The following is a 19129-nucleotide window of genomic DNA, read 5'->3' as shown; positions in this document are numbered from 1 at the left end:
CAGGCGTGATTTATCCAATCACAGACAAGAACGTTTGCGTGAGGTAGCCTTTACCTGGGGGGGGGGGGCATTTCACTAGAAATGTCTTTTGCATTCTCGAGGGGGCAGGGGTGACTACCTCCCTGGGAGGCAGCGGGCGCGCAGGGGCTGGGGGGTGAGGTTCCTTCGAGCCTCCAGACCTTGAACCGCGGGAAGGGGGTTCTCAGGATCCAGCCGCCGGCCAGCCCTGGAGGTCACCTTGGAGGTCCCCAGGAAGGGAGGAGAGGCGAGCAGGGGTGCGCGGGCTGCTCATCTTCATTTCCGACCCTTCCTTCCCCCTCGTCAGTTTTGGTTTTTTTTTTTTTTTTTTTTTTTTTTTTTGGCAAAAGAAGAGCAAGCGGATCCCGCGCCGTCAGCGTCTTCTCTCCCCCTTCGTAGACTAGAGTCGCCGCCCAGGCTCGACCCCCGGCGTCTCCTCCGGCCCAGAGCGGCAGCCCCGAGCGCGGGAGGTGTTGGGGGAGTTCCAGAAGGTTCCTCGCAGGTGGCCCCGGCACGCAGGGATGGGGGCGCCCTCCGCGCGCTCCCGGTGCTGGTTTCTGCGCGCGACATCCGGACGGGCTTTCGGGTTTGCTTCTCTGCTTCCCGGGCCGTGTCTCTCCCCGGGGTGCCGTCGAGGTGCCTACAGGTAGAGCGGACGGACGGCGGCCCCGCGCGTCCCCGGCGGCCCCGCGCCGGACGTTAAGGCAGGCGGCTCTTGGCACGAGGAGGCCTGGCGGCCCGGGGCGGCTCTGCCGGCGGGGCTGGTCGCGGTGCGGGCGGGCGCGGCGAGGACCCGCGCGACGCGGAGGCTTTGGCGACTTCGGGGCGGGCAGGGCCGGGGGAGGAGGGCTGGCGCCGAAGGGCTTGCGCTCCGAATTCCTTCTGTCAAATACCCGGTTTAGATTTCTCGTATGTGCTTCTTGACCCGCGTTCGGGGACGCCGCAGCGAGCCCTGGTTCTCTCCGGGGCCCTCCGGGCGTCCCGGACGCAGGGAGCTGGGGAGCCCCTTCGGCCACCCCCTCCCGTCTGGGGGGGTGGAGGGCTCCCTTTGGCCTGGGGGGGACGGGAGGCGGGGGAGGAGGGGCCCTTCTTGTGCACTGGGCTGGGGGGCGCGGGCTGCACCCCTCCGGCGGGGCCCCCCGCGGGCCGGGCCCGGGCGGGGGGTGGTGGCGCGGGCTCAGGCCTTGGAGAAGGTGGCGGCGGCGGCGGGGCCCGCGGGGGCGGCGCCCGGCTCCTCGGCCCAGCGGTTCACGCAGCGGCGCCGCGCGTTCATGAAGAAGTTGCTGACGGTGTTGAGCTCCAGGCCGAGCTGCTGCGAGATGGTGAGCTGCATCTCCTTGGACGGCCGCTTGTTCTCCTTGAAAATGGCGACGAGCGTGCGGCGCTGCAGGTCGGTGAACACCAGGCGCTGCTTCTTGGGCTGCAGCGCGCGCTCCTGCCGCTGCTCCTGCTCCTTGCGCTTGCACGCTGCGCCGGCGGACGGGAGACAAAGACGGGGCGCGGCGTGAGCACTGCTCCACCGGCCGGCACCCCCGCGCCCGGCCCGCCCCCAGGGCCCCGGGCGCCCCGCGGGCGCGCCTCGCAGCCGCCTGGATGCTGCGGGAAAGGACGCGCGAGTTCTGTGGCTCAAGGTAGACGGGGTGGGAGAGGCTGGGAACGGGGTGGGAGAGGCTGGGAACGACTGGGGCGTGTGAGTCACCCCCGGAACCAGCCCCCCTCCCCGGCGACGGGAGTACTGGTCCTTGCCTCCTTCCCGGGGCTGTCCGGCAGGCCTGACCCACTTAGGGACCCCGTGTCTTGAGGCTGATGTGACTCTGAGACCCAGCTCCCCCCACCTCCCCCCCCCACCCCCGGCTGAGGCCCTCACTTGCCCAAGGGACCCCCTGGAGCCGGCAGGATCTAAGACCGCGGCGGCAGGACCGACCCCCCCCTCCACCTTGCACTGGGAGCGGGGAGAAGGCTTCAGGAGGCTGCCCCAATGCCCCCAGCTGGCGGTGGCTGGCAAAAGGGAGCTGGCGGCACCTCAGGGCACCTGGCAGGACCCCAGGCTGCTCCACGGGGCCCCAGCTCCAGAGTGGACCCTGCCCTGGAGACAGTGGGGCCAGTGGGTGGGAAAAATGAGCTCCCCAGCCAGCACCGGCCACGCCCCTCCAGGGATCTCTCAGGATCTCCGCTTCCCCGCCAGGTACTAGTCAGGGACTGCAGGAGGTAGAGAGCCCACGCTCCCGTGCCTCCCCACCCCAGCTCCTCCTCGGCCGCTAGTCTGTCACCCCTACAAGTCCACAAGTCGCTGGTGCTGTGAGCTACACCAGGAGAGCCCTGCCCCCAGCCCTGGTGACCCACTGGGACTACACACCAAACGGGCTTTTTTTTGGTTCCAGAAGAGTCTGAGCCAGATGGCGTGCCAGATCAATGTCCACACAGGTCTGCAGAAATAGATTAATGTTCCCTGTATTGTGGCTCATTTCTCAGGGACAAGGGGTTCTCCTGGGCCGACACCCCACTTCACTCCCTGTCTCCCTCTGACCTGAAACACACGGCGCTTCAGGGCTTTCAGGTTTTATGATTAAATAAAGGTGATATTTGGAGATTACTGGACAGTTTAGAAAAGCCTCTAATGAGGGAGAGAGAGAGGGAAGAGGGGGCGAGACAGAAGGAGATAGAGAAAGAGGGAAGGGTGGGGAGGGGGAACCGGGGAGGGAACAGGAGGGAGGGGGAGGGAGGGGGAGGGAGGGGGAGGGAGGGGGAGGGGAGGGACAGAGCGAGGACGGTAGGAGGAAAAGCAGGCGGAAGCTGTAGCAGACTCTCCCGGAGCGGAGGAGGGCTGTACCCACGAAACAAGAACAGGATCCGGCGCCGTGAGCAGGACGGTGAAAAGGGAAGACGACGCTCTTAGAATTACACAGACAGTGGCCGGGCCAGACCGGCGAAGGACTGGACCCGGCGCTGAGCGAGTATCCCCGGCAGCAGGGCAAGGCAGGTGCTGAGATGGGAGACGCGAGAAAGGGAACAACGGAGTGTGGACCGGCCGGGCCTGTCCTCGGATTCGAAAACTGGAGGAAGAGATTCCCAAGTAAATAATGAAAAAAAAAAAAATCCATGTTTGAAGGACACGCGAGAGTCCCGCTTAAGAGCCAATGGCGTGCGGCTGAGTGGGTGAACAAAGATATTCCCTGAGGCTCGTCCTTGTGAGATTTCTGAGACGTACAATAAAGAGAGGAAACTAAAAGTTCCCAGAGAGGAAAGCCAGACGTCCCGGGAGGGCCTAAGAGTCCTGGTGGCTTTGGCTTCTCAAAAACTAGGAGGCAGGGAAACAATGTCTTCGAAATTCTGAGGGAGATTCGGTTCAGCTGAAATCGTGTGCTCGCCGGGCGTCAAGCAGGAGGGCGGCCTGGAGACCGAGTCAGACTGATGAAAGTCTCCAAAAGTTGACTCCTGGGCACCCTTTCTCAGAAGACTCCTGGAGGATGTGTTTCAGCAAAACGAGGAGGTAAATTAAAAAAGGCAATTGTGACTTCAGGAGGTGTGATTTCCTTATAGGAAAAGGAGCGGATCCTCCAGGTGATGGGGAGGGCCGAGCCTCGAAGACCAGGGTCAGAGGCACTGGGATGGCCCCGGGGGTCTGCCCCACCCAGCACCAAGCCAAGGGGCAAGGGGACACGGCCTAACGTGTGGAAGGTCGTGGTGAGTCTGTCTGTGTCTTGCTGGGGAGCGTGGGAAGAACCAGTAATCGGCGACTACTAACTCCTGGAAAAACAAAGAGTTGTACAAGAAAGAAAGACGCCGTCCTAGCACTCTGTGTGACTCGGAGGTGGGCAGCGTTCGCCAAAAGCATAATAATGTAAGCTGAATACGGGTTCAGCCAAAAGACTGTGTTCCTCTCGACACCGAGAAGCCCACGGAGGGAAGGGTGTGGTGGGGTGAGGTGGGCGTCTGGAAGGATGGCCAGGGGAGCGGGCGGGGAGCTGTGCTCCAGGGGGCCCTTCGTGTGCAGAAGAGGGGACAAGGACCTGAGCTCTATTTTGTCTGCGTTAAGAGACGCTGGAAGTTGGGGCGCTTGGGTGGCTCAGTGGGCTGGGCCTCAGGTCGTGGTCCCAGGGTCCTGGCATCGAGCCCCGCATCGGGCTCTCTGGTCAGCGGGAAGCCTGCTTCTCCCTCTCTCTCTCTGCCTGCCTCTGCCTATCTCTCTGTCAAATAAATAAATAAATCTTAAAAAAAAAAGAGAGAGAGAGAGACCCTGGAAGGGAGGGCCAGGAAGGGGCCTGATCTCCCATCTCTTTGGAACTTGGCCACCTTGGGGGGGGCAGGGAAGGGGCGAGGTCCCCCTTTCTTTCAAAGAGAAAGTGGAGTCTCCGGCATCAAGTCCAGGGCAGGAGTCAAGACTCAGGCCTAGGCTTTGAATTTCAGCAGAGGCCCTGCCTGCCCAGCAGCTGTCATCTTCGGCTGATGTGCACATCCCTTGTTCCTTCACTTTACTCCCCAATTCATCGCACGTCTGCAGTGGGGACCGAGATACCAGAGGGACGCCTGGCTGGCTCGGTGCACAGAGCAGGAACTCTCCACCTCGGGGTCCTGAGTTCAAGACCCACTGGGCGTAGAGCTTATGTAAGAAAAAAGAAAAGAAAGCAAGCTCACAAGAGCCTTGCGTGTCTCTTGTCGACCCAGTAGGCAGGTGTTGTCCTAGTTCACTCAGAGAGGGTAAGGCCCTTGCCCAAGTCCAGCCCGGGCCAGTGCAAGAGCCACAGCGATGGGCCAGAATGGGAGGGCGTGAAGACCAGGTTCCCCTCTCTCCCACTGCTTCCGCTTCTCCAATCAAGAGCCTAATGGGGGCCCCAGAGGCAGGGCCTGGGGGAGGGGCCGGGCCAAGCAGAGTCATGAAAAAACTTGGTGTTTTGTCGATCACAGCAAAAAGAGGCTCCCCCCACCCCCGTGCAGTGTTCAATCTAATTACAGCTCCTCACAGCCCGAATCGATCTGGGCCCCGTCAGAGCTGTTTACCGGAGGAGCTTTTGTCCTGGTTTCCATCCCCCACAGCCCCCCGGAGCCCAGCCTGGAGGCCCAGGGGTGTGAGTGCCAGTCGGAGGGGGGCGGCCCCAACCCTCCCCCATCAGCATGGCCACCTTCCCCTCAAGAGCATCCTGGCTGGTGCCCAAGCGCACTCCCACGGGCCCAGCGCGGCCATCTTTGTGTCCCCTGGGCCCCTTTACAGAACTGACAGCCCAGGCTGGCAGACAGGGACTGACCCAGAGCGGGGCTGGGAGAGCGCCTCGCGGGGAAGCCTGCACTCACCCACAGTGCCAGCCACCAGCCTCCTACTGCGATGCCGCCGTGGCCACCTCTTCCAGGAAGACCTCCACTGGGGGCTGCCCCTGTGGCTTCCCCCTCCCTCCCCCGCTCCGCCATCCCTTCCCTGCGCCCCCTTCTACCGGCAGGGCCTCCTCCATCAGTATCGCTTCTGCCCACACCTGCCCCGCCCCCGCCTGGGCCCCCCTCGCCACACCCCCACCACCTCCGTCCCCCGCTCTGCTTGCATCACCCCCTCCCCTGCCACCACCTCCATATCGCCTCTCCCTATGGCCTCCCCCGTCTGTCCCGCCTCCTGTTGGCCTCGCCCGCACCCAGCACCTCCTCCAGTAACCGGGTCCACACCGCGGGGCCCGCCGCAGGGCCCGCCGCAGGGCCACCACCTATGTGCCCAGCTCAGGAGGACTCAACCCTGTGTCCCTCACCAGGGGCTCCCAGCCTGTGGTTGGGGGGCGGGGAGTGGCCCCAGACACAGACCCTCGCCACCCACCAGGGTTGTCACGGCCCCTGGGGGAGCTACCAGACAAGCTTGGGGGACCAGGGGCAAGTCAGTGCCCCCCAACAGGTCCTCCGGCCTGGGACGCTGCTTCCTTTCTTTTCTTTATGTTGATGGAGCACCGCAGTGACCCCTCCGTCCAGGGGCCCCGCGGACTGTGGGTCTGGGTTCGCCCTCTAGGCCTCCAGGGACTAAAACCCACTGACTCTGGGAAGCCTGGGGGACTCCGTGGGTGAGGAGTCTGCCGTTGGCTGAGTCATGATCGGGGTGTTGGGATGCACCCAGCAGGGAGTCTGCTGCTCCCTCTCACTCTGCCTGCCCCTCCCCTGCTTGTGCTCCCACAAACAAGTAAATAGAATCTAAAAACAAAAAAAAAAAAAAAAAAAAAAAACAAAAAAAACAACACCCCACCGATTCTGAGATGCTCTGATCCTAGAACAACTAGCGCCCCACACTCCTACCGCTCTAGCTCTTTCTGGAGTCCGGGGATGAAGAGGGTCTGGGGTGCGGCTGGGTCCTGGGGGGGTTCCCAGAGGCCCTGGGATAAGATCCCAGGTGCTCCAGAGGAGACCCGGGTCCCCCCCTCCCGGGGCCAAGCCCCTGATGGGCACCGGCAAGGGAGCCACGAAGGGCCCCGGCCAGCTGGCCACCCCGGCCCTGGGCAGGGGTCCAGGCAGGAGGGTGGAGGTGCACTGGGGGGGGCCTCAGGCTCCAGATGGAAACCTTCACATGGCCTGGGCCTTCCCAGCTACGGGAAGGGATTGAGCCAGAAAAGTCTTGAATGTCATGGTGGGGCTGAGATGAGGTGTTGAGACCCATGGAGGGTCACAGGGCCATGAGGTCCCCACCCCCACCTCAGGTTTGGCCTCAGGCCTCTGCATCTCTCCCAGAATCTTCCCAGACAGGCACAGATGGAGACCCTGCCCCAGCCCGAGAAGTCCGACCCACCTCTCAAGGTCCCCGCAGCGGTCACCCCAGAGGAGCCTGGCTCGCTGCTCCCCGGGGGCCCCCAGTCCTGACCTCCTGGGCTCAAGCCTGAGCCTGAGTCCCCTCTGCTGCCCAGCGCAGGGTGGGCCCCAGGAGACAGCTGGCTGGCAGCGTTTCTCCGTTTCTCCGTTTGTCCGGTGACTGGCACCTCTCCGCGCCCTCCTGGCAGGGGGTGGGAGCAGGGAGGGGGTTCAGCCCAGACTCGCCCAGGGAGACGCAGCCAGCCACTGGCCCGTGGGTGGGCCGCTCAGGGGAGCGGACCCCCGAGCACCCCCAGCAGGGGGTCAGGGAGCCCATCTGATGTCAGGGAGGGAGCAGCCGGGGCCTCCAGGCCACTCACCTCCGCGGATGAAGAGGATCAGGTTGCTGGGAGGGAGCCGGTTGCACCTGTTCCCCCAAGGTCACCTAATGGCCTCCTCCCTCCCCCTCCCCCCTCCCCCTCCCCCCTCCCCCTCCCCCCTCCCCCTCCCCCTCCCCCCCTCCCATCCTGGCTCCCAGAGGTACACTGTCTGGGCCACAGAACCAGGCAGGAGCAGGTGCCTGGGGGCGGGGCAGTGCCGCTCCAGTGGGCTGCCCACGCGGGCATCTTCCTGTCCCCCTCATCCTGTGGGGTGTCCACGTGGGGCCACCACAAACACCTGGCGGGGTGGAGGGTGATGTGTGATTGAGGCAAGCAACTGGGACGTCCTGTGCCACCCCAGCGAGAGCCATCGGTGCACGCGAAGGGCTGGGCTGTGCGCAGTGGCGCGGGTGTCTGGAGGGGTGAGGAGGGGAGAGGGGTGAGGAGGGGAGAGCCCCGAGGGTGTGTGGGAAGGCCCGGGGGCCGGCAGACTTCTGCATGTCTGGGAGGCGCAGGAAAACCTGGCGGTGTGATGTGAAGAGGCTAGTGGCAGCAGAGATGTGCCCGGCCCCTTTCTGGCTCACTGTGTCTGAGCGGGGGCCTGTGGCCCGGGACCATGCGGACCCTCCGGCTCCTGGCTGCCTGCCCCGTCCGTGCGGACACAGGGTCTTGGCTTGGGGTCTTGCACGCACACTGTGCACACTGGTTTCGTGCTTTATCGGGTGAGCACGGGGACCCCGTGACCCCGAGGTCCCTGTCTGTGGGCAGGAGGGAGCCCCGGGGCAGGGGGTTGGAGCATCGAGTTGCCTTCCGGAGGAGCACCCAGGTGGGACCCTGGGCCCGTCCCTTCCTCCAGGCCTGCTTCATGCTTTTGTCAAGCAGCTGCTGTGTGCCAGGGGCTGCTGGGGACAGCTGGGGGCAGGGCGACCTCACTTGCCAGCCGAGCTCTGGTGTCTGAGAGGGGTCACTAATGATCCCAGGGACGAGGGAAAGCCGGGGCTGACCCGGCTTGGAGCAGGGAGCGGTGGAGGTGGAGGTGTGCGGTGGCTGGGAGGGGCTGGGAGGGGCAGCCGGGAGCCCATCTGGGACGCTCCAGCAGGGGACAGAGCTAGGAGTGCAGGGTGGGCCTGGCTATCTAGCCCAGGTCTTGGACGGGGCGGGGGAGGGTGTCTAGTGATGCCCGGAGGGCAAGAGGAATGAGCCAGAGCGGCTCAGGGCTGGGTTTGACATGGAGGGACAGGAGCTGGGCCGCAGCAGCAGAATTCAGCCATGGGGGCACCTGTCCCTCTGTGTCCCTCCATCTGTGTCATGCCCAGGGCAACACCTCGGCTCCTCTGCTTGCCCTCTCCCCTGCACCCCTGCACCTGGGCTCAGGATGGGGGGTGTGGGCGGCGCTGGAGCTGGAGCCGCTGCCCCTCCCCTTTGGGCCACCTCCTGTGCTCAACTTAGGCTTTGAGGAGCAGACAATTCAATACGGAGCCTGGTCTCCGGCTGGGATGATGACTGGTTTCCTTGGCGACGCGTCCTGCCCCAGCCACCAGCTGCCCAGGCCCAGATGTGGGGAGCCCTGATGCCCCCACCCTGATGGCTTGTCCCCACTGGCCTGAGCTGCCCTGAAGCCTGCCCTATGGCCTCCGCAGCCCAGAGATGGTGGGTGACTTGCCCAAGGTCACACAGCTAGTCCCTAAGGGGACCTGGAGTCGCTACATGGACCCTCTTTATCTATACCCTGTACCCCTGGGGGAGCCCAAAGGGGTCCCCATGGTGGGCGCGGAGTCATCTCCAAGGAGACAGGTGCACAGACAGACCCCTGCCCCCAGGCGAGGACCCTCAGGCCTCAGCCTCCTCATGTGCCCTCGGCCGGCCGCTCTCCGTCCCCATCCCCTGCCCTGCCTGGCCCCCCACCTCTCCCCCAGCCAGTGGCCGGCCTTCCCCCCCCCTCCACTGCTCCCCAGATGGGATCTTAATGGCCACGTTTTCAAATTAGTTCTGAGCCTTTCAAAGACTTAGCGGAAAATGAACGTTTCCGCAGGAACCCCTCCGGGACTCCATTTGGGGGCTGCAGTGCCTGAGGGCAGGGGACTGGGGTGTCGTCGGGGTGGCTCCCACTCGGACTGTGGGCCGTGGAGACCCCCCCCATTCGGACACCCTCGCACGGGGAAGCGGAGCCGGTGCACGGACACACCCATCCCCAACCTGCACACAGCGTTTCTTTTTAAAAACCTATTAAGAAGCCACCGCGGCCAGCGGCTGGAAATGGATTTGAAAAAGATGACCGGAAAGGAACCCGTGATAAGAAAAGAACAGAGAGGCCAACCCAGAAAGGGGGGCGTGACCCAGCACCTCAGTGATGAGGAAAAACCAATCAACAGATCAACTCACAGAACTCGGGTATTCCCGGGCAGGTGGTCAGGGGCTGGCCCGGAACCGTCTGGAACAGCCTGACTGTCCTCTGGCTAGGAGACGGCCGGGGTAAGAGGGAAACGGCCCACAAGAACAGGACGTAGCCAGCACAAATGACCCTGGAGGCACTCTCTTTCCTGATGTGGAATGTTCTGGGTGAGAAGGAAGCAAAACAGAACAGGCTTCCCGAGACGTTGTTTTTACAAAGAGGAGAAGGAAAGCAGAAGGAACGGTGACTCTAGCTGCCCAGTTAAGTTGCGGCGGCTCAGGCTCGTAGGACAGGAGCCGGGCGGCAGGAAGGAGGGTCCTGGAGGCCGGGGTCTTGCTCCCCTTAAATCTGGAAGGAGGCGAATGTGTCCAGCACTGGGGGTGATAACGCAGCCTTGTCTACGGAGGCAGCGGCTTGGCCCGGGCGCCCCTGCTGCTGGGGGCCTGTTTCTCTCTCCAGTCCCTGCGCTCCCACTAGGCTGGGGCTTCTAGTCTCCATCTGGGGAAGGGACCCGCGCGGGGAGAGGGGGAAGCGTTGGTCGCAGGCCTCCGACGCCGCCACCACCCCAGGCTCACGCGAAGCACCCCCGCCGCAGTCCCAGGGAGCCCGCGCTTGGTGTCCAAGCTCCCAGCGCTGCGCCCACGAGGCGCGGAGCGCACACCCCGGCGCTCCCCCGCCGCCCCCGCGCGTGTGCCCTACAGGGGCCTGCGGTCTCCGCACGTCCCGCCAGGCTGCGGACGGCGAGAGCACTGCTGCCTCCTCTCGGGTTTAGGGGATCCGCACGCGCGCGGAGGACAGAGGCGCGGAGTGCGGCACATCTCCGTGGCCGGTCTCCACGGCAATGCCCGGCGGCGCTCGCCTTTTGGGAGAAATCGAGGCCCTGACGCTTCCCGAGCTCGCGGGCGGATGCGCCTGGCGTTCGGAGAAGCGCGGTTCGGGCTCCCCAGTCACCGTGGTTGGGTGCGACCCTTTCTCCACCGCAAGCACCGGGGAGTGGAGTCGGACAGTAACTAGAGGCGCGCGAGACAGGTGTTCCAGCGGGCCCAGCTGGGGGCGCAGGGATGACCCAGTCGCCTGCCCGGGTCTGGGGGAGAGGGGGATCCCGGCCACCGTCCCGAGGCACATGCGGCCCCCAACACGCCAGATCCAGATCCGAGCACAACGGATGGGCTTCCTGAGCCAGAGCCTGCGCCCGCGTGTCCCAGAGCGAACGCGGGTGCGTCTGCGGGTGCAGCCGCAGGGAAACGCCACCGCCCCGGTCGCACCTGGCTTTGCTCCCCTGCAGGTCCCTTCCTCGGTCACCCGTCATGGACCCATCTCCTTGTCCCTGTTTCCATCTGCTGCGAATCTGTGACTTGTTGGGTCTAAGCCTCCCCACATCTGCCTGCCAGGGACAAGTCTACGGGCAGGGCGGTTTCCTAAACCCACCCACACCTACGCCTACTTAGCAGAGGGGAAACTGAGGCCGCAGCTGCCACACACTGCCCAGGGTCCCACGGCAGCCCCTGGCTCCAGGCCTAGCCTCTCCCCTCCCCCGCTAGCACTGCCTTCCTTATTGATCAAGGGCCCTATTTAATTAAAAACTTGATTCAAACCAGCTTGAGCTCCCCTGGTTAAGCTGAGCTTGCTGCTACACACAAAGGCGCAGGCCAGCCGCAGGGGCGCATAGCTCCTCTTAGTCGCTCTGGGCTTCCCCACCTCCCATCCTCTGTGCTCAGGGGCCCACCAGCCAGGACCTAGGGCATCTGTAGCTGTGGGCAGGAAGCTTCCTCTGCCTCTTAGGATCTAGGGAGGCTACGCGGTGGCAGGATGCTAAGCACGGGTGTGACGAGCTCCAAAGTGACCGTAAGAGCCCTCCGCCCGCCCTCCGGCTTTGAAGGAGAGGGCACGGGGTGGGAGTGGAGCCTGGAGGAGGAGGAGGAGGAGGAGGAGGGGGAGAGGGAAGCAGCACCAGAGGTCACTCACTAGCGTGGTGATGGCTGCCAGAAGCAGCCGGAACAGGAGAGAAGTTAGGGAGCAGAGCGCCGCCCAGTTCTGGGGTGTTAGGCTAAGGGGACTTGGGAATCAAAGAAAACCAGCATCGGCCCCTCACTGTGCGCACCTGTCCAGGTGCTTACCTGTGCTGGGGGGGCGGGTGACTGTCCCTGTCTTGCAGACACAGACGGGAAGGGGCTGCTGGGTGTGGGGCTCAGGGAGGGCTGGAAATCCAATGCTGAGCCCAGGCTGACCCTGAGGGCAGCTTCAGTGAGGAGGTGGTTGTCCAGGGAAAGCAGCGGCAGGGATGCTGGTGGCTCTGAGTCAGATGCGTGAAGCCGGGACCTGGTCCCCACACCCCCTCCCTGGGGGGGCTCACGTGGGCCCAGGATCCTGTAACCCTCCGAGGAGCCCCAGGGGAGACAAGCAGGCCTTGCCAGCCAGCCCCCACAGTCCACCTGCCTGAGGGTCCAAGCTGCTTATAAACTGGAACTAGCCATGACCTTGAGACATCTTCCTGTCGTGGCCTCAGTCCCCTGAGGCCTCTTCCAGCCTTTGTCCCTGCTGGACCACTCGCCTGGACGGTCCCCCGTTTGCCGGAGGCGGGAACCCCTCCAGACTCAGCCTATGGGGCCTGCATCCCCCTCCCCTGGGGCACCCTGTTTCTCACTGGGGAAACTGAGTCTGTTCTCTCTCCCGCTGGAACTGGCTCTGTCTCACACTGTGGGGGCTTTGGGAACTGCTCTCCGTTGTCTTGGTCTCAGCTTGCTGGTCTGTAAAGTGGGCACAATAATCACATCTAGCTTCAGTGGTCGTTCCAGATGATTCCATCTCTCATTCCTGGTGGCTGAGCCAAGGAGAGGGGAGGGGGCTTCGGGCACCCCAGCCAGCCCGGTCCCCATCTCAGAGCCTGCCCCTCCCCATCTCCCTGTCTGCACGGGCGCAGCACAGAATCCCTGAACCTGGGCAGGGTCCTGGGGTTGTCCCAGCCCGGTTTTGCAGTTTGGAGGGAGGGCCCGGTTTGGGAGTGGGGGGACCCAGGGTCACTCTGAGTGTCTGCAGAGCTCACAGGGCTGGGACACACACAATCCCAGACCTGGTCCACCTCACCCCATGCGTCGCTGTGGGGCCACCGGACCCCCTGTCCACTCTCCAGGCATCTCTCAGATCCCGGCTGCCCTGGGGGACCCCCTGAAGATGAGGAGAGGTGCGTGGGGGGTGGTGGTTAAGCGAGGTGGCCTCAGGGTGCAGGGTCTGGGACTGTGCCCTGAAGGAAGTAGGTGACCAGAAGACCTCCATAGGCACCTACTAGGGGGCATCTAACTGGGTCCATTTCTCAGATGAGAAAAGTGAGACTCAGACCCTCACCTCCCACCCCACCAGTGAGTGAGGGAGCCTCGGTGAGGCCCATGTGGTCAAGTCCCCTGGTGGGACGTCCTGGGGGGATCTGTAAGGTGCGAGGGCCCCCTGCCGCTCCAAGTGAGGTTTTTACGGAGTTCAGGGGCCCCTGGGCGGGCCTTAGGGAAGCTGCACACCGAGCCCTCCCAGGGGGCTGGGTTGACCCTGTGGGCTGGGCCCCTTCACGCTCAGACACAGCCGATGCCCCTGCCCCCTGGGATGGTGACTGCAGAGTGGGGAAGCGGCCAGAGGCAGGCAGTGCCGGCCTGACCCCGGGTGAGGGGCTGGTTTGCCTTTCCTGCTCCTTCCTGTCCCTTCCAGAGCCCCCAGCCCGGCCTGCCGCCCCCTCAGCAGTATCTTGAACCCGGAGATAGTTCCCTCCGTGCCTCAGTTTCCATGACTCCCCAGCGAGACGAGGAGGAGGAAGACAACTGCCTCCACCTGGTATTAATTTTATATATATTTTCTGATCAGTTACAAAAAATACTTTTCCTCCAGAGTTGCAATTTAAACAATATTTGAAGACGGCCAAAGCGATCGACCAGCGGCAGTGATGAATTAGAGACGGTAATTCGAATTCATCGACCGCCCCGCCCCAGCCGAGTCCACAATTCCTGCTTGAGCTCGAGCCAGAGAGGCTTCCGGGAGGAGGCGGCTGGCAAGCCTTACACTCCCGGGACCCTGGAGTGGGGTGGGAAGCGGAGGCCCCCAGTGGTGGTGGGGGGGGCAGGGCCGCAGGACGGCCCGATTAGCAGGTCCCAGAATCTCAGAACGTTAGACCCGGAACCCGGCTCCTGCCGCCTCCCCAACCGTTTACAGATGGGTAAACTGAGGCACGGAGACCAGGCAGGCACAGGGCCGTGGGGTGGACCCTGAGGTCTGCCCAGCCAGATTCCTCAGGTGCTTCACAGGAAATAAAGCCGCCCCTTGCCCCTGAGCCCCGGACTAGGGAAGGAGAGAGGCGGGGGTGGGGGGGGGACCCAGGCTGGGGGACCCCACTCCGCGGCCCGGAGGTGGCCCGGCTCTTCCCTCCGGCGCCCGCCCTTCTCTGTCGCCGTGTCTCTCCCCGTCCGTCTTTGTCTTTCTCCGTTCCTGCTGCGGCTTCTCTTTCTGTCCCCAGCTTTGTTTCTGTGTTTCTCTGCCTCCAGTTTGGTCCTTTTCCTTCTCTGTTTGTGTCGCTCTCTCCCTCCCTGCGGACCCCTGCTTCTCCCAGTCCGTCTCTCTGTCTGTGTCCTTCTGTCTCCGGGCCCCAGCGCGTGAGCTCAGCCCGGTGGCCCGTCCCGGAGCAGGGAGCGGGCAGGCCGGCGGCGGGCGAGGGCTGGGCCAGGGCCAGGGCTCAGCAGCCGCGGAGGGTGAGCAAGGAGCCCTGCCGCGGGCGTGGGGGGGGGGGGCACGGGGGTTGGGGAACCTGGGGGCGCGCCAGGCCACGGTGTGGGGCACAGCATTGGGGAGGGGGACGCGCCCCGCTGCCCCCCCCCCCCCCCCCCCCGTAAGCACTACGATTTGCCGCCACTTAACTGCTTTTCATTTGCGCAGCGACCGGAACTAAAGGCCTCTGCGCTGCCCGGCGCCTAATTACCGCTCGCCTGCCGCCGGCCACCCCTGCCTCCCAGGCCCAGCCCCGTGGTGCAGCCGTGGCCCGGAGCGCCGGCGAGTTGCGGGGGGCACCCAGGGCCCGGGGCGCGGAGCAGGTGCGTCAGAAGGGACGCCCCAAGTGCGTCTCTGCCCGCTGGCACCACTCAGCCCGCCGCAGCCCCCCCCGCTCGGGACTCCCCGCCTGCCGTCTGTCCTTCTGGAGCCCCGGAAGGTGCGGCTGAGCGCGTGAATGGGCCGTGAAGTTACTGAAGGGGAGGGCGGTGAGAAAAATGGAAAGTGGCCTGTGTTCTCTGCGGGGCGCCCAAGTCAGACACCCTGTCCCCTTCGGTACCTGCACTGGGGACTAGGCAGAGGTGGCTGCAGTGGTCTCGAAGAGTGCCACTTAGCGCACCAACCTTCCGGCTCTGGCCGTGGCCAGAGTACAGGGGTGTGTGTTCCGGTCCCTGATGTCACCTGTGTTGCCCACAGCAGGCTGTGGCCGCGTGTGCTGCTGTGACTGAGAGACCCCTGGGAGCACACCCAGGTCCTGAGACTGGGGGGGAGGGGCAGGACAGAACAGGTTTTGCCCTCACACAAGCCCTGTCTAGGTTCCTCATGCCATTTCTAGCTTGTCACCCTGGGTCAGCTGCCACATAGGAGGGAGAAGCCTATAGGAGGCTCCGCTGGTCACCCCAACGGCACACGGGGGAAACTGAGGCCGTGTGTGAGCGCAGGCTCCCCCCTGGTTGTCCGGTACGCGTGGGGGAGGGGAGGAAACGGCACAGACCCGTCTGCCTCCCTCGCGGGTCCTCCTCCCCGCGCCACCCGCTCCCTGGGTGGACTCCAGGCTCCGATCCGTCCCTGCCTCCCCGCTCGCTGGGGGGGGGGGGGCGCGGCGCCCGGTTTGAGAGGCAGCCCTCCAGCTCCTCTTGCCCCTGTGCGCAGAGAAGCGATCGATCCGGCCACCGAGCCGGCTATTGTCCCCATGGCTGGGGCAGCCGCAGCCCCCTCCCCCAGCGGCCAGGGAGAGACACCCCCCTCCAGGTCAGGCCCATTGTGGGGACGGCGGCAGGGGCTCTCCTGCACCCCACAGGCACCCGGGAGAGGGGGGCCTGGCCAGGCGGCCTCGCTGAGGGCAGGTGTGGACCCAGCTGTTGTCAGCTGGGAGGGGGGAGGGAGCGCGGTCCCCAGGGGGCCAGGGGCTGAGAGCCAGCCGGAGAGAGACGGACAGAGCACCGGAGAGTAGAAGAAAGGACGAGGAGCAGGAGCAGAACCAGAGCGAGGGAATGACAGACAGACAGCGGCCTGTCCCGACAGACAGGCAGAAATGAGGGAGACACAAAACGGAAAAGCCAGGCAGGAGGGCGCGCTCCCGAGCCAGAAGCAACCGCGCGCGCAGGGCAGCCGGCCCGGGTGTGAAGGCCTCCAGGCCGCGGGGGCGAGGGTCCCCGGGGCCGCCCCTCCCCCGCCCGTTCTCGGGTGACCTTTGCCAGCGGCCGGAGCGGGGGAGGGGGCTATCGATCGCTGAGGCCGAGCTACAAAGAAGCGCGCGCTGGGGCCGAGGGCTGAGCGCGGGCCCGGCCCTGGCCGCCTCGGCCCGCGCCCGGTGCGCGGTCTGGGCTCTCTGCGGGGAGCTGGGAGCGCAGCCCGGGGCTCCTCGGGAGGAGGGGAGTGGCTCCCGGAGGGGACAGCAGCGGCGCGTCTGGGGCACAGCATCCCCGCGCCACACACACAATGAGCGACCTTGCAGGCTGCTTCGGGGATCCTCCCCGCAGTGTAAAAGGAACCAGGGACCCCTCCCCGATCCCGAAGGGGTCGGGCGGGCTGTTGGTGGTGGTCGGGGGGGAGGCGGCACGATTCTTTTCTCCCTTTTGGCGACAGTACTAACGGGGCCGGGGCACAGATCACGCTCCAGCCTCCCGCCAGGGAGTCCTGAGCCAGCGGCCGGGCGCGCGGCCCCGGCCTGAGAAGGGGCTGGGGTGCCCCGCGGCCACTCGGCTGGGCGCCGGGGAGCCCTGAGCTGGAGCCCTAGGCTCGCCGCTGCGCGCCGCGCTCCTACCTGCGAGGCGCAGCGCCGACATGCGCTGGAACTCGGGCTCCTGCAGCCACTTCCACATCCTGCGGAAGGTCTCCCGGCCAGACTTGAGCTTGCTCCAGGGCTTGGGGTTGCGCAGGAGGTCGGAGAGCGTGCCCTGGGAGCGGCACAGGATGCGCTGCGCGAAGATGGCCTGCGGGATACTGTAGCGCTTCAGCTCGGCAGTGATGCGCTGCGCCACCTCCTTGGTGTTGATCTCCTCCGCCGCGGCGCCCGCCCCGGGGCCGCCGCCTCCCGCGCCCGGGCCGCCGCCGCCCGCGTGGGACCCGTGCGCCCCGGCGGCCGCCAGCCCGCCCAGCGGCGCCAGCAGCCCCGCGGTGCCCCCGCCGCCCGCGCCCCCGCCGCCGCCGCCGCCGCCGCCTCCGGGCAGCCCGCGAGCCAGCGCGTCCTCGGCGCGCCCCAGCAGCGCGGCGTGCGGTTCGAAGGCGGCGGGCGGCAGCAGCTTGTCCCCGGCCAGGTGGCCCGGCGCGCCGTAGGCGGCCAGCGGCGGCGGCGGCGGCGGCGGGGGCTGCGGGGCGCCGTGCAGGGCGGGCGGCAGCGCGTTGGGCAGAGGCGACAGCGGGGACCCCATGGCGGGCAGCTCCTTGCCATAGGGCCCGTAGAGGTGGCCCACGGAGGCGAGCGCCGCGCGCTCGTCGCGCATGAGGGTGAAGCTGCCGCTCACGCTGGCCGCCAGGCGCTGCGGCGGGGGCGGCGGGGGAGGCGCAGCCGCCGGGTGCGGGTGGGCGTGGGGGTGGCCGCCGTGCGCCCCGGCCACCGCCGCGGCCGCCGCATGCTGGTGGAACTTGTCAGCCACGGCCGCGAGAGGCGGCAGGTGCTGCAGGGGCGTGAGCGTCGTGTAGGTGCCGCCCAGGCCGGGCGCCTCGCAGGCCATGCCCATGGCCGGGTGGAGCGGACCCGCCAGCTCCCCGCGGAAGTCAGCGCCGCCGCTCGCGCCGCCCGTGGCGCCCGCGCCCCCGGCGCCCCCGCCGCCGCCGCCGCCGTCCAGGAGGCTCGCCATGCCCGCCACCAGGCCCGGGCGCCCGGGCGCCACCAGGCCGCGGTGCTGCGCCGCCGCCGAGCGCGCGTGGCCCGGGCTCAGCAGCTCGCCCGCCTGCGCGTGGGCCACGCCGTGCAGGCCCCCCAGGCTCTCCAGGCTCAGCTCCATGCTCGGCCGCTCGCCTGCCGCGCGCGCTCCTCGGCGCCGGCCCGGCGCGCTCAAGGCCGCCGCATGGCCCCCGCCCGCTCCCCGGTGGCTGCGCGCGAGGCTGCCCGGCTGCGCGGCGCACCGCCCGGCCCGGCTGCGAGCGCGGCCACCAGGATGTGGCGGGGGAGCGGCCGCCGGCGCCCGGGCCCGGGTCTGACGTCAGCACCCCCGCCCACCCGCTCCCCTGGCCGCCGCCTCCCGCCGCCTCGCTCTCCGCCCGCTCCGGCCCCCTCGAGCGCCCGGCTGGCCGGAGTGGGCCGGAATCGGGCTTCTGGGGCTCCCCTGCCTCTGCGCCCGCCCGTGCCTCCCCAGGGCCAGCCGTGTACCGGGCACAGCAGGCGGGGTTCCTAGGGCAGACTCCCTCGAGGTGGGCTGGGGCCCTCATCTCTGCCTCTCTTTTTCTGTGTCTCTCCCCAGAGGGTCAGGAAGGTTACTTTCCTGCCTGACGCCCCCCAGTCCGTCTCCAGGGAGCCCGTAGGAATGTGGCAGGGTGAGGGCCCAGGGTCCACCTGTAACCCCCCCCCCCCAGCACACTGACCCCCGAAGGCAGGGTCCCTGCAGGCTCAGCTCCCCTGTCCGAACACTCTCCAGGAGCCACAGGCCCCTTCCCACCTCTCTGGGGGGTCTGGGGCTGGAAAGCGGGGTCCTGGGGCTGGGTCCCCCCTGTTTGCATGTCCGGATCTGCGTCCAGATGTGGGCTCCTGGCCCTCAGTTTGCCCAGCTGCACACTGGAGCACCTGTCCTCAGGGGGCCAGAGACACCTCCCGCTTCCAAGTTCTTCTAGTTTCCTCCATCCCCTGTGTGGCAGCAGCTCAGGGGGTGACCCTTAAAGGGTCCGCGTCCTCTTCCAGAGCCCGTGGACAGAGGATGTGTCCTCTCCAGTTCTTAAGAAGCCCCAGCTTCCAACGCCAGGTTTTCTCTTGTGGGTGGGGGGCGAAGGCGCTCCTTTTCCTCACCCCCTGGAGACACTTGAGACCCAGGGACCCCTGGGAACCAGGGGGAACAGGGAGCCTCCCACACTCAGAGAGAAGTCCCCTTCCATGGTCCCTCTGCTGGGCTAAGATGCATCCCTGTGACCAGGCCAGACCCCAAAGGGCACCCCTGTCTCGAGGCCAGAGTGGGGGACGGAATCCCGAATCAACCCCCCCTTCCTCCTTCCCCAGATCATCTGCCACACAAGGTAACCTCTTGGTTACCTTGGGGGGGGGGACTAGTGAGGCCTCTGCTGAGCACCCCCCACTCCCATTTTGGTGGGAAGGATGTGGGCTGTAAGCTTCCAGGGGAAAGAACACCCCAGCAGGGAGCCGCCCACCCAGAAAACCCGCTCGCCCCTCCCCCACCCCTCCCCTGTGGATGTGGACCAG

General features: G+C 66.2%; 1 protein-coding gene across 1 annotated transcript; it reads right to left on the bottom strand.

Moving 5' to 3' along the window:
• Nucleotides 1-1195: 1195 nt before the first annotated feature.
• ONECUT3 (one cut homeobox 3) lies at nt 1196-17726 on the bottom strand. The gene is made up of 2 exons (XM_059165117.1): nt 16544-17726; nt 1196-1485 (listed from the first exon to the last, which is right to left on the bottom strand). Exons 1-2 carry the CDS (start codon nt 17724-17726, stop codon nt 1196-1198), a joined length of 1473 nt encoding a protein of 490 aa, XP_059021100.1.
• Between the last annotated feature and the right edge of the window lie 1403 nt (nt 17727-19129).

Source organism: Mustela lutreola, chromosome 2, assembly GCF_030435805.1.
Source record: "Mustela lutreola isolate mMusLut2 chromosome 2, mMusLut2.pri, whole genome shotgun sequence".
Classification (NCBI taxonomy): Eukaryota; Metazoa; Chordata; class Mammalia; order Carnivora; family Mustelidae; genus Mustela; species Mustela lutreola.
Note: the sequence above shows the minus strand (reverse complement) of the source record. Positions and strands in the feature narration are given on the sequence as shown.